Source organism: Delphinapterus leucas, chromosome 1 (genome assembly GCF_059928025.1).
Source record: "Delphinapterus leucas isolate spDelLeu-1000000601 "Yukka" chromosome 1, BTC_Dleu_Yukka2, whole genome shotgun sequence".
Lineage (NCBI taxonomy): Eukaryota > Metazoa > Chordata > Mammalia > Artiodactyla > Monodontidae > Delphinapterus > Delphinapterus leucas.
This window is the reverse complement of record NC_143129.1, coordinates 93,918,168-93,932,474: the sequence shown is the minus strand read 5'-3', so window position 1 is coordinate 93,932,474 and position 14,307 is coordinate 93,918,168. Positions and strand designations below refer to the sequence as shown.

Here is a 14,307-nt window from a genome sequence, read left to right as displayed (position 1 = left end):
AGATCCTATAGCCCAATACACCCATTTTACAGATGAAGAAACTGAGGTTCCAGAGGTGGGGGGAAATATCTCACCTGAGATCAGGCAGCCAGTCAGCCCCAGGGCTGGAACTAGAATCTTGGCTGTCTGTCTGTCTGAGGCTCCAGGCTCTTTGGTGGATTTGATGAGCAGGGAAGCTAAGCCCTGGAAAGGTGGCGTGGTCTCAGCCACCACTTCTTCTGTCTCCAAAGGCCAAAATAGTAGCTGGCACTTCGTGGCACTGATCAGGCACTGCCACATGTATGAGCGCATTTGGGCCACAACAATCTTAGGAGTTATTTTCCCACTTTATATATGAGGAAATGGAGGCACCCCGAAGTTAAATAAATAGCTCAAGGTCATGTGGTTGGAAAATGGTAGTCAGGATCAGAACTCAGGTGGTCTAGCTCTGGACTTGCGTGCTTTTAACCTTTACACCATCCTCCCTGAGCAGCCTTCTTGGTTTGTTTCAGTGCAGCAAACTTTTTGTAAGCATCTCCTTTGTGGGAGGCTCTGTGCCAGGCCCATGGAGATATAGAAATGTTCAAGAAATGCATGTGCTAGAAAGTAGCATTTAATTTATAATCACAAGAGGCAGGACCTTCTTCTGATGCTTTTGCTTGGGAGCCGTGCCTGTAACCTCCTGGATGCCTTCTGTCAAAGGAGCTCTAAGGACAGGGGAGATCCTTAGGGGGTCCACTGGAGTCAGGGACAGAAAAGCAGGCATGAGATATGAAAAAATGAAGAGGGGAGAGAAAAGGGCTCCTCGCCCCCTTGGGGGCCCTTGGGAGCGCGGAGGCTGCGAGCCCAGCCCCACCAGCCCTTGAAAGGAGAAAACAAGCCTCAGGCACAGCCATGCTGACTCCAGCTTGTCTGTGTGGCTGCTTCTGCCTTGGGTCGATGCCAGACGTGCAGTGGGTTTGGCCCCGTGCCCAGGGGTCCCGGGGCTCTGCTTTCTGCTGCCATCAGAGGAGGCGCGTGTACCCCAGCTGCGAGCAGGGAGGCGGATGCCAGCTGCAGGAGGGGCTCTGGCCCACAGTGGGTCCCTGTCCTCTCTGCAGGTGATGTATTTCAGCTCCCTCTTTCCCTACGTGGTGCTGGCCTGCTTCCTGGTCCGGGGGCTGCTGCTGCGGGGGGCCGTCGACGGCATCCTGCACATGTTCACTCCCAAGGTAAGGGTCTCGGGCTCCCCAGGAACACGGACAGCTCTTCTGGGCCTCGTCTGCTTCACGCAGTTTAACACTGCCTGAGGCCGTGCTGTGTGGCGGGCCCTGTGGTGGGCGCTGGAGGGAGGCACCAGGGAAGCGGGCGTGGGCCCTGCCCGTGTGGTTCCAGGGAGAGGGACAGGGCAGGGACACCACATCAGTATGGGTGAAATCAGAAGAAGCTTCAGGGAGGAGATGATATCTGAAACGAGCCTCAGGGAGCAGATGGGATTTCAGTGGGCGGCAGTAGGACGTTGCAGTCAAAGGAACTGTATGAGCAACAGTGTGGAAAAGCACTGGGCGTGCTTGGGGCCATGGTGTGAAGTCAGTTTTGGCTCGGGTGTGGGGGGCAGGGCACGGTTTCATTGAGTGGATCTGTGACAGCAGGAAACCAAGGAGATGCCTAGGAGAAGAAAGCTCCCTGGGAATCCCAACTTGTACCCCAATCAGGGGAATGAGGTTACTATCTTATTAAAGATAAAAGACCACGTGGATCGAGATTTTTACCCTTACCAAAGCTATCCACAGGCTTCCCTGGTGGCACAGTGGTTGAGGGTCCGCCTGCCGATGCAGGGGACATGGGTTCGTGCCCCGGTCCAGGAAGATCCCACATGCCGCGGAGTGGCTGGGCCCGTGAGCCATGGCCACTGGTCCTGCGTGTTCGGAGCCTGTGCTCCACAATGGGAGGGGCCACAACAGTGAGAGGCCCGCGTACCACACACACACACACACACATACATACACACACAAAAACACCTATTCACATCTCTCATTAGATCCTCCCAGTAGCCCAGTGAGGGATGAGCAGGACCATGGTGCACGGTGTCCTGAAGGTGGACACCTATACTTCTTAGGAAAATGGAAACAGCCAGTTTCCTAAGCATGGTCTCTGCCCACCAGGTGGCCCTGCCTCTCTGTTGCCCTCCAGACCACTGGGCACAGCTGGCATGAGCCAGTCCACTGAGGAATAAGAGAATTTCAGATGCAGAAACGGCATGCGCTTCAATGTAACCCTAAGCAAAGTACATTAGTCACCCCAGCAGGCAGGCTGGGAAGTCCACCTCCAAATGCCAGCAGATCAGTAAGCAGCATCGGGGGCCTGGTGAGGCTCCAGTCCACAGGCACAGTGTCAGAACCCTGCCGGGCCAGCTTAAGGCCCTCAACACTGTCCCTCAGTAGTGCCATCTCACTCATGTGTGCGCGCACACACACACCCATACACACACGCATTAATGCTTACACAGAAAGTTCATACAAATGGCACAGGGAGAAGAATCCAGATCTAGTGGGGTTTGAAATCCCCCTTCCCTCCCAATTGCCCTGCTCTGCAGCTGCAAACAGCCCCTGATGTTTGGGGCTGGGGGAGGTGGGTAGCAACGGGCAGGGCACAGACCCCTCCATATCCACTGGACAGAGCATAATGGGCCCTCAGCGTTCTTGGATGTAACATCCGAGGTTTCTACGTGAACAAGCACGGAGGTCCGCTCTATGGAGCACTTAGTGAATCTCCCGAGGCATGAGTGTGACTACCGAGCCACTTGGCTGGGGTAGGGTTGTTGTGAACATGTGATGTCTGACAAAGAAGAGAAAAATGCAAACCTGGTTTCTTTGGGGGAAAACAGCCGTGAGACGAAAGCCGATGGGTTTTATGAATGAATTCAACTGTATTTCTAGAACCGTGATCGGTCTAATGTGTTCACTTGAGTCTTTCCGTTATACTTTATTGAGCTTTATGAGAAAATTATATACTCTGGAGATGTTAATAAACATGGAGATTCACACAGGTCTCCAAACGGTCCCCCGGGGGGTGCTAAGAGAGCCTGGTACTTAACTCAGAAGCCAGTGGAACCGATTCATAAGATCAATTGCCAGTCCCAGCACACACAATACCGCTCCCCTTCTGATTCAGACACTCTTTAAAACATTTTTTTAAGTGAAACATCTCAGACATATAAACACACATATAATAATATAATAAACATTCTTAAGAAATAAAATATTACAGGTGTCATAAAAGTGCCCGTGTAGCCAGCCCTCATCCCATTCTCTTCCCTTCCCTAAAATAACCACTATCTTGAATTTGGGGTTTAACCTGCTAATACATTTTTAAAATTTTGTAATACATATATGTGTATACTTAAACAAGATATAGCATTATGTGCGTACTTTTAATCTTTTTTGTATCATATGCAACCTTCTGCAACTTGCTTTTATTTTTGCTAATCACTCTTTTTTGAGATTTTAGCTATATTGATATATGGAGGTCTAGTGCATCCATTTTCGTGGCTGTATTGTATTCCACTGTGGCACTAAACTAAAATTTATTTATTCATTCTCTAGTTGATGGTCATTTAAGTTGTGTCCAGTTCTCACCATTGCTAATAAACATTATGACACAGGTCTTCATGTGCACACGTTTCTCTCGGGCTTATATGTTTTGGAGTGGAATTGCCATCTTAAAGGGTATGCGTGTCTTCAGTTTTACTAGGTGTTGGCCGAGTTGCTCTCTAAAGTGGTTGCGTCTGTCGATATTAACACTCCCACCAGTTGTATATGAGAGTCCCAGTTGCTCCACACGTATTACACTGCAATTTTTGCCAATCAGGTGGATGCAAAAAGGTTGATGTACACTTCTCAAACACAAATGTCTGACTGTCCATACATGGCAGGCTACTGTTGCCGAGCTGGGACTGTTTCAACGTGGGCTTGGTGAGACATGAGGAACCCGGGAGCCATTTCAAGTCCCGGCTCTAGTATAGTGCTGTAGAGTGCCAGGGTCACAGCACACAGCTGCCCAGCCTGTGCACTGCTCCATTCATATTGACCACAATGTAAATGACATCACCAGGGGTCATGCCATTTGGCAGCCATGGGACAGTCCAAGCAGATTTTTGGCCAGGGCATCTCAGAATCCACCTGAAAGAAGCGTAGGCCCTCCGTGGGTATGCTGAATAACCAGGAAGATGCCCCCTGCTATAAAGTCTTCCAACATCAGAAATAATCCAAGCTAGAGGACCTGGGCTCTCAGTCCATGCCTTCAAGCAGTTATTAAGTGTAATGAATGCAGTGTGGCCAGGATACCATGATGACCCACTAGCACTTTTTTTTTTTTTTTTTTTTTTTTTGCGGTAGGCGGGCCTCTCACTGTTGTGGCCTCTCCCGTTGCGGAGCACAGGCTCCGGACGCGCAGGCTCAGCAGCCATGGCTCACGGGCCCAGCCGCTCCGCGGCATGTGGGATCCTCCTGGACTGGGGCACGAACCCGTGTCCCCTGCATCGGCAGGCGGACTCTCAACCACTGCGCCACCAGGGAAGCCCCCACTAGCACTTTTGATGGGGACAGTAGCTCATGTTAATGTCTAACGAACTTCTTGAATTCCTTGGGCTACTTCTTTCTGGGTTATTCTTTCCATCCAGTTAAAAACCCGAGTCACTATGGGGTACCATACAACTAACCATGTGATTTGCTCAATATAAAATGGATTATGGTAGATTTTGTAACCGCTAAAACTTCCAGGGAATATTTATCAAAATTACAACTGTTCACGTCCCTTGGCCCAGCAATTCCACTTCTAGGTATTTGTCCTACAGATGTACTCACCCACAAACAAAATGATCTGTACATAATATTGGTCATTGCAGCATTTGTTTTAGTAGCAAAAGAGTGAAAACAACCTGAATGACCATCATTTATTTATTTCTTCATTCAATAAAGGTTCATTGAATTCCTGTTATGTTCTGGCACTGTTGTGGGTTCTGGGATCCAGCAGTGAACAAACTTCCTGGCCCTGTTGGAGCTTATATTTTAGTAAAAGGAGACAGATAACGTAAGACAAAGGAGTTGTTGGATGGTGTTGCTAAGGAGAAAAATAAAGCAGAGAAAGAAGGATTCGGGGCACTGGGGAGTGTTGCTTAGCTAGTGCGCTCAAGAAAGTGATATTTGAGTGAAGACTCGATGGAGGTGAGGGGGCAGGCCATGTGGATATTTGGAAGTTGCACATCCCATTCTAAACAGAGAGAACAATAAATGAAGAGCCCTTAAGTTTGTACGTGTCTGTCATTCTCAAAGAGGCTGTTGTGGCTGGAGTGGGAGGGGAGAAAGATAGGACCTGCGGCCGCAGGGCCAATGGGAAGCCAGACCAGGAGGGTCCTGTAGGCCAGGTAAGGACTCTGGTGTTTCCTTGGGGTGAAATGGGGGCCACTGGACAGTTGTGAGCAGAGGAGTGACATGATCTGACTTCCGTCTTCTGAGGACCACTCTGGTTGCCATTGGGAATCTGAGGGAGCAAGGGTAGACTAGGGAGAAGCCTCCATCCAGGTGCTAGAATTCATCTAGGTGGGAGGTGACTGGCTGGAGCCCGGGAAGTGATGAGAAGTGGTCAGATTGAGGCTATATTCAGAAAGCAGAGTCAACAGGATTTGCTGCTGGATTGGATGTGAGATGTGAGAGAGAGCGTGACAAGGGTGACTGCGAGGCCTTTTGCCTGAGCAACCAAGAGGATGTGGTTGGGGGGAACAGGTTTGGTGAGGAACACCGAGAGTACTGTTTTGAACACGGCGGGTCTAAAACGTCTAAGAGATATCCAAGTGGAGAAGCTGAGTAGGTGGTTGGATAGATGAGTCTGGAGGTCGCATGGAAGTATAAATTTGGGAGTCTGAGAATTTAAAGTCGTGGACTGTTTACAGTCACATAGTGAACATAGAGAAGAGGACTAAACACTGAACACTGGGGTCCCAGTGCTTAGAGGTTGGGGGAGAGATCGCCAATGAGGGCAGAGGAGAAATGAGAGAGATAGAGAGGTCCATCCCAAAGGCCGAGTGGAGAAAGTGCTCTAAGAAGGAGAGAATGGTCAGCCAAGTCCAAAGCTGCTGAGAGGTCAGTGATGAGGTCTGAGAAATGGCCAATGTGCTTGGCAGCAGGGGGGTCACTGGCACCTCAGCAAGAGCTGTTTCGGTGGCATGCTGGGGACAAAGTCTAGTAACAGTGGGTTCAAAGGAAAATGGGAGGGGAGGAACTGGAGGCGAGCAATAAAGACCACTGATTTTCAGGAGTTTTGCTGTAAGGGGAGCAGAGGAACAGGAAATGGGGTGGTAACCAGAGAGGACCATGGGATCAAAGGTGTTATTTAAGAATTTTATATCATGATAAAAATAATCCATCATACATTGCTGGTGGGAATGTAAAATGGTGCAGCCGCTTTGGAACAGTCTCGCAGTTCCTCAAAAGGTTACAGAGTTAGTGTATGACCCGGCAACTCCACTCCTAGGCGCACATCCAAGATAACTGAAAACATACGTTCAAAAATTTGTACGCAAGCCTTCATAGCAGCATTGTTCATAAGAGCCGAAAGTAGACACAACTCAAATGTCCATCAACTGATGAGTGGAAAAATAAAAGGTAGTATGTTCATACGATGGAATATTAGCTGGCCATACAAAGGAATGAAGTGCGTGCTACAATATGGATGAATTCATCCTTGAAGACATTATGCTGAGAGAAAGAAACCAGTCACAAAAGGCCACATATTGTGTGATTCTGTTTATATAAAGTGTCCAGAATAGGTGATTCTGTAAAGACAGAAAACAGATTAGTGGTCGCTTGTGGGGAGGTTGGGGGAGAAATGGGGAGTAACTGTTAACGGTATGGGCTTTCGTTTTGGGGTGACGAAGATGTTCCAAAATTGATTGTGGGAACGTTGTGCAACTCTGTGATACACTAAAAGCCATTGAACTGTACACTTTTTTAAAAAATCCAAAAAGGAGAGGGAAATTGATGCTATAGGAGAGGAGGGAAGCAAAGTCCTTGAATAAGCAGGAGAGATGGGACCCAGTGCCCAGGTGGAGGAGTTGGTCTTAGCTTGGAGCACACACGGTCCCCGTAGGAGCAGGAGGGATGGGCCAGCCTGTGGCACACATGCTGGCAGCTGAGAAGCGATGGCGAGGATATTCTCACTGTGGGAGCTCTCTTCTCATTGGGTCATTTTTCGCTGTGAAGTAGGCAGCAGGGTCATCAGCTGAGAGTAGGGATGGTGGGGGAGGGGTTGGAGGCCTAAGGAGGGGTGAGTGTGACGTAACTGTGACGAGATGGGGATGCATGCACACGGGGGTGGAGGAGACAGGAGCTGGAGGTCAGGGGTCGGGGGAGCAGGGAAGGCAGCCAGCGTGGTTCCAGTTCCACGGTGGACAGTTCTTCATATTTTACCATCTCTGAAGGCAGGCTATTCTCACAATCAGTGAGACACTTGGAACAATCACATGTTTTCCAGCAGTCAGTGCTTACTGTGTGAGGCACCTTACGTATATTAACTAATTTAAACTCATGACAATTCTACAAGTATTATTATTATCACCGTTTTCCACATGGGGAAACTGAAGCACAGAGAAGTTAAATAATTAGTTCAAGGTCCCATGTGTCCTGGGCCCAAGGTGTGCGCTGTGTCCAGCTACGCTTGCTGCTTGGGGGCAGGCCCAGAGTAGATGGGGGGTTGGTCATCCCCAGGGTCAGGAGCTTATCAAGCGATGACAATGGAGAGATGGCAGGGGAGATGAGTGTAAGCAAGGAGTGACTAGAAGGATGGACGTTGACTAAGCCAGTGACGAAGGAAAGTTAGGATACAAACAGGGTGAGGGGCAGTGAAATGGAGGTAGGCCAAAGGATTGGAGGTCCCAGCAGGGCTGAAGAGTTTTTAGAGTTTAGATACTAGAGGTGAGCTGGAAAGATGGGGTGCTTTGGAGTATGGGGCCCTTAAAAACTGAGGTTTAATTGGAGCACAGCTAGTAGTCATGACAAAGGCCATGGCATGACCATAGGAGTGGGGGAGGACAAAGAGTACTGGAAGTGTTGTAGGAAAATGGGGCCTGAGAGGATGGTCACGGCCCAGGTCTCGGGTGAGTCCCTGGGATGGGCTGCCAAGGGAGGGTCCTTGACTTCACGCAGGAAAGAATTCAAGAGCAAGCCATCGTAAAGTGAAAGCAGGTTTACTGAGGTACACAATGGGTCTCAGGAGGCCCCGAGGGGTGAGGTGGGTAGTTTTTATGGGCTGGGTAATTTCATAGGCTAAGGTGTGGGAGGATTATTCCAACTATTTTGGGAAAGGGGTGGGGATTTCCAGGAACTGGGCCATCACCCGCCTTTTGGCCTTTTATGCTTGGCCTGGGAACTGTCCTGGCGCCTGTGGGTGTGTCATGTAGCTAATCTATGACATGAATGTATCATGAGGCTCAGAGTCCACTGGAAGTTGAATCTTCCGCCATCTTGGGCCTAATCCGTTCTAACCAGTTTTTGTTGTATCCTCAACAGCTCTGTCATTCTTCTAAAGGTTGTGCCCTGCCCCCTTTGCTCCTGTCTCAGAAGGGAGGAAGAAAAGGGACCCAGAGGCAGATTGTTGGAGGGGACATTGATGGAGATATTGAAATCACTTAGATGACAGCAGCAGTAGTGTTGGGAAGAGCGACAGTGTGCAGTGGAATGTGGGGAGTGGCCGGGAGAGCGGACAGCACTTTGTCCACTCAGGCCCAGTGCTCCTAAGTGTGCAAGAAAACAGCCTTCCCCCTGAGAGGCTGCAGGGTCCGCCTTGGCCTCAGGGCCCCTTGCTCAGCCCTTCCCTGCACATCAGGCTCCCCTGGGAGCTGTAAAGACCAGGAAAAGCTACCAGTGCTCAGGCCCACCCTCGACTAATGGGAATCCAGCAATCGGACTCGTTAATCAGGATCGCAGGGTGTGGTGTCCAGATGGCAGTAGAGCGTCAGAGCTCCCCAGGTGATTCTAATGTGTAGCCAGGATGGAGAGGGGCTGAGTCACAGCAAGAAGGTGAAGAGAAGTGGATGCGCTGTAGTAATGGGGGATTGTGCTGATCACAGGGCCCAGTGGTAGGGTGCAGGCAGTTGTGGGCGGTGGCACAGAGACTTGGGTCAGAGCAGGGGACACACCTGGCCCTCCCGGGATGAAGGCCAGATGAAGGATGACCCTGGAGTCGTGGACATCTTGCAGCAGCGGAGCTAAACTGGGCCCTCGGACCGAGGACCTGGCCTGGTGGTCCCTTAAGCCAACTGTGGGGACGAGGCTATGAGTGGGCAGGGGCGGGGGGGGCAGCTTACCAGGAGCCCCGGAACCCTGTGGGTTCCCAACTCAGCAGGATGAGGGAGTGTTAAGGCTGGGAGCGACATCTCTGGTGGACAGTAGGGAGAAACAGGGAGGAATACACACACACGTAGATACGCATGTGTGTGACCTGTGTGTGTGTGCATGGGTATATGTGTGTGTGTGTGCGTGCATATATCTATATTGCTGGTATACACATAAAATATCACTGGAAGTGTAGGCAAGAGACTGGTACTGTGGTTACATCTAGGGAAGAGGAACTGAGTATCTGGAATACAGGGGTGAGAAAAAGGAGACCCTTTTATGCCTTTTGAGTTTTAAACCACGTAACCGCGTTACCTATAATCAGTAAGATGGAAGCTGCACCAGTTTTTCAGGGGCGGGACCTGGCACAACCTGAGCCACGTGGGAGCTGCGGGCATCTTCTTTGCGGCCTCTGGAATCTAGACGAGCGAGTGGTCCTGCCCGGTGAGGACAGGCCGCAGGGTCAGGGGTGTGCGTTCACCCTCAGAGAGGAGAAATGGGGTCCCTGCGAAGCCCCAGGTGTACCGGTTAGTGGAGGAACTCCATGACCCCCGCAACTAGCGTAAGGCTTCTGAGCAGGGTGGTGAGGGCAGCCCAGCCTTGTTCCCAGAGGTGGGATCTGGAGCTGGACAGTCTGGCTCAGATCCCAGCTCATCACTCAGTCGTGGGAGGACAAGTTCCTTGGCCTCTTGGGGCCTCAGTTTCCTCAGCTGCAAGATGGGGTGAACCACGGCAGCTCCCTCACCGCACCGTCAGGAGAGCATATAGGACTGTCTCGGGGTGCAGGGAGTGCATGGTGAGCATTAGCTATTTTTCTTCTCTGTCATGAAGGTGACACTGCTCTTGGGCAGTGGGAACCAGGTGCCCCAGTGCCATCTGGTGTCTGCGGGCCCGTCTGTGCTGAGAAGCAAGGGCGACGTGCGCTCCTGTCATGCACCAGCCCGGTGTCAACAGAGGATGAACCCAAGGGCTCGGCAGCTGCTTGTCGATTCAAAAAGCATCTTCACGCTGCTGAGTCAAATGCCGTGGAACACCTTGCTCCCCGCGTGAGGTAGTGACTCAGCCGTGTGCCAAGGGAATGACAGGAAGCCGTTGCTCTGTTTCAGGGTGGGCACCCTGAGGCAGGTTTGAGCCTTGTTTTCAGTGGGGAAAGCCCGTTTCCCACCTCTCTTCTTGCGATCACATCCTGATGTCCAGAAAGGGCACTGGGTTTCCTGAGGTCTGGTCTTGGGTTCATCCTCTGTTGACACTATGATCAGGACCTTGTTGAGATCAGGCACTATCATCCCTGAAATCCTCAAAGAGCCCCTTTAAATTCAGGGAACACAGGCGTTCAGTCCTGAAGGTGCCTGACTCTCTTTACCCCCAGATGTGCACTGGGCTTCCGGTCCTCTCCACCGGCAAGAGTGCCCCTCCACACTGCAGGCTGGAAGGGGGGATGCCCAGGGACCATTCACACGAAGGCCGAGCTTTGGCCCTCTCAGCTGCTTTCCTGGGGGCTTATTAATGTCAGATTTGGATCCATCAACTTCAAAATAATCTAGAGGTGGGTGGGGGGAAGGGTGGGGATATAGAGGAAGCAAGATTAGCCATGTGTTGATAATTGTTGAAGCTGGGTGATGGGTACATGGGGGTTCATAACACTATCCTCTCCACTTTTGTACATTTTGTAATCAATGTTCTACAATTCTTAAAAATGGAAAAATAGCAGCAATTAAATACCATCTTAACATACAAACAAAAAACAGTTTTTGTTTCCGTCCAAAATCATTGCATGTAAGACAATCCTACCCTGTCCTCTGAGAAATCCCGCATGCTACAGGGTCAGCTCTGATGGCACAGTTTGGGATTATGGTGTCCTCCCTGAAGTGGCTGCCTCCATTTATGAAATTGGCCACCTCCATTTATGAAATGGGCCCTGATGGTGCCTGGGCCTAGGAATTTATCCACATCTTAGTTTTATGCTTAGGAAGTGGTGAAAATCCTAATGATGACATGTGTTTGAGTCTCATAAACGGCCCAGACCTTTTTGTAAAAACTTTGGTAATGACTGACATAGATCAAAAAGGAAATAATTACTTCAAAATGAGAGAGAGAGAGAGAGAAGAGAAGGAAAGGAGATGGAAAGGAAGCCAGCATTAAAGTAGACTTGTTTTAGAAAGTAGAAGTTTAAAGTCCTAAGGATCTTCCTGTCCAAGAAGACTGCATCTTAGCACAAAAAGGCTTATACAACTTCATAGCCCCTGATGTGGTCCTTCCTGATCAGCTCACCTCGAGGACACAGGTCAGCCTTTGTCTGTCTCTCTCTTGCCCCCTACTCTTTCCTTCTCTCCTACGTGCCAGGCACTGCTCACACAAAGATAAACAGGAGATGCGCTCCACCCCTAACAAGCACCAAGTGTGGAAAGGAAGACAGATACATAAACCTGAAATGTGGGTATGGACAAGAACTGTGAGAGTCCAGGGACCACGAGTAGCTCTGCCAGAGGCAGTCAGGAAAAGCTTCAAAGAGCAGGTGATATTTGTGCTGGGTTTTGAGAAATAAATAGGAGTTCACCAGAAAGTGAGTAGGTGGAAGGGAATTCCAGGCAGAGGGAACAGCCTGGGCAAAGGCCAGAAGTATAAGACCACGGTGCTTTTGAAGAGTGGTTAGGATGTTCAGAACACAGAGTGGAAAAAGATTTGCCAGCAGGCAGCGGGGGATCCACGAAAGATGTTTCAACATGCAAACGACGTTGCCAGCGCTATGCCCGTTTCAACCGGCCCTTTCTTACAAAATCTTATGCTTCCTCCTAGTTGGAACTCTCCAAACTACCCAGAGCCCTCCCACTAGGTCCAGGTTTCTAGCCTGAGGTTCCAGCGGATTGGTAGGACTGTCATGACTGACATCCATGAACTTCAGTGAATACCAGCACGCCTTCCAGACATAAGTAATCTACCCATTTCTGGAACCTTCTGAGAGGATCATTTAAAAAAACACAAAAACCCACCCAGGAGAAGGGAGGTACAGAAGTCCTTTCCCAGTGGAACTATGATTATTTTGTTCTCCCTTTTAAAATAATCTCCAGATTTCTATTAGGAGCATGTATAGGTGCCTATTTCTTTATGCACAATGCCAAAATCCAAATAGCCCTGAAAAACAAGAAATTTTTTTTCTTTCTCCCAGAACTCATTTGGCGACAAAATGACCTGAACAGATGTGAGACTATTTATAGTCTTTATCGATTCACTTGGTGTGAATATTCATATACTGCTGCAGAAATACTAATGTGTCTGATTACAGGGTGCTGCCCCAGACCCCATGGGGGGTGTTATGTAATTATGTGGCATATGCACCATATTACCTTTCGACAATAAAATTGGAAACAAAACTGGTTTCCAAAACCAGTCTGGTCCCAAGGCTTTTAGATGAGGAGATGCAGGTCTGTACCACTTTTGTAAAGAAGATGACACTGCAAGCGGGCCCTCAACAGTGTGGAATGACCCTGCACCATTTCTCTGGCCATCTTTCTCTCCTGTGTTCCATGGTGAACATTTTCAACCCCCTCCACTGTCTGAACCTTCTGACCTCTCCTCCCAGTGCACTTTACCCCCAACAGTTGATTTTGCCTCCTGCTTTATGGGGAAAACAGAAGCCACCAAGACGAAAACTCCCTTAGATGGCGGAGACAGAAACAGAATATGTATACAGCCCTGCCCACAGGTGCCCCATCCTGTCCTCCTTCTGTCGTCTCCCAGGTGAGCAGCTCAAGGGTCCCCTATGACAGACAGCTCCTCTTCCCTCCTCTAGGTCTGCTGCCCTCCATCAGCTTTAGGTATCGTCAAGTCACTGCATTAAAAACAAAAACGAGACAACAAATCAAAAAGCAACGCTCCAGATTTCGTAGCCTTCCCCCGATACTGCCCTGTCTTTCATTCCAAGCCTATCTTCTCCAGAGTATCCATCATTTCTTCCCCTCTGCTTCTCAACTCTCCTCATTCCTCTCTGTCTTCTGGCCCCATTGCTCCCTGTACAGCTCCGACTAAGCTCACCCATGACCTCGTGGCTGTAGCATCTTTCACTCCATAGCAGGGGTCCCCGCTCCTCCCTGGCGGCCTTTCTTCCCATGGCCTCCGTGATCCAGCCCTCCCCTGCTTTTCCTCCGGCCTCCTCTCCCTCCCTGTAAGATCCTCTTCCCTGCTTTAAACTTGCAGATGTTGACTTGCCCCAGGCTCTTGCCTCTTCTCACTCTGTCCACAGCCTCAGGGCAATCACTGCCTGTACACCTGCTACGCACACATTATACCTCCAGCTCAGCGCTCTCCTCGAAATTCCAAACTCATTTGTCTAACTACTGGCTTGACATCTCCTTGTAGATATCATTTTTTTTTACATCTTTATTGGAGTATAATTCCTTTACAATGGTGTGTTAGTTTCTGCTTTATAACAAAGTGAATCAGCTATACATATACATATATCCCCATATCCCCTCCCTCTTGCGTCTCCCTCCCACCCTCCCTATCCCACCCCTCCAGACGGTCACAAAGCACAGAGCTGATCTCCCTGTGCTATGCGGCTGCTTCCCACTAGCTATCTACCTTACGTGACACATTAAACTCAGCATTTCTAGAAGGGATGCTTTGATCTTCCCTGTTCTAACCCCTTAGACACTGACCCCTCTTCCGCTGTTTCCACATCCACCGGCTCAGGTCTGCAGGCCAGGGCTGTGGCCGTCACCCTGGCATCTCCCCTTCCAGCGCCCCCCATCTCCAGTCCGTCACTAAGGTAGACTTGTGTTTTCCTGCTATACCCTCTCTGTCTTCACCACCCTGACCCTAGGCAACGCCACCATGACCTCCCACCTGAATCCCAGGATGTGCTTCCTCGCAGATCTGCTGCATCCACTGGTTTCTTTAAGAAATGCCCATCCGATTGTTTCCCTCCTCCTTCACACCCCTTCGTGCTTTCCCTGGTTAAGTG

General features: G+C 49.9%; 1 protein-coding gene across 4 annotated transcripts in view; it reads left to right on the top strand.

The window, feature by feature from the left end:
- SLC6A17 (solute carrier family 6 member 17) overlaps window positions 1-14,307 on the top strand; it is a 52,361-nt gene that overhangs the window by 25,091 nt on the left and 12,963 nt on the right. For all 4 annotated transcript variants that reach the window (XM_089918374.1, XM_022584120.3, XM_022584121.2 and 1 more), the window contains one exon: window positions 1,080-1,190. In XM_089918374.1, the coding sequence (XP_089774500.1) occupies window positions 1,080-1,190 (111 nt within the window). The remainder of the gene's footprint in view (window positions 1-1,079; window positions 1,191-14,307) is intronic.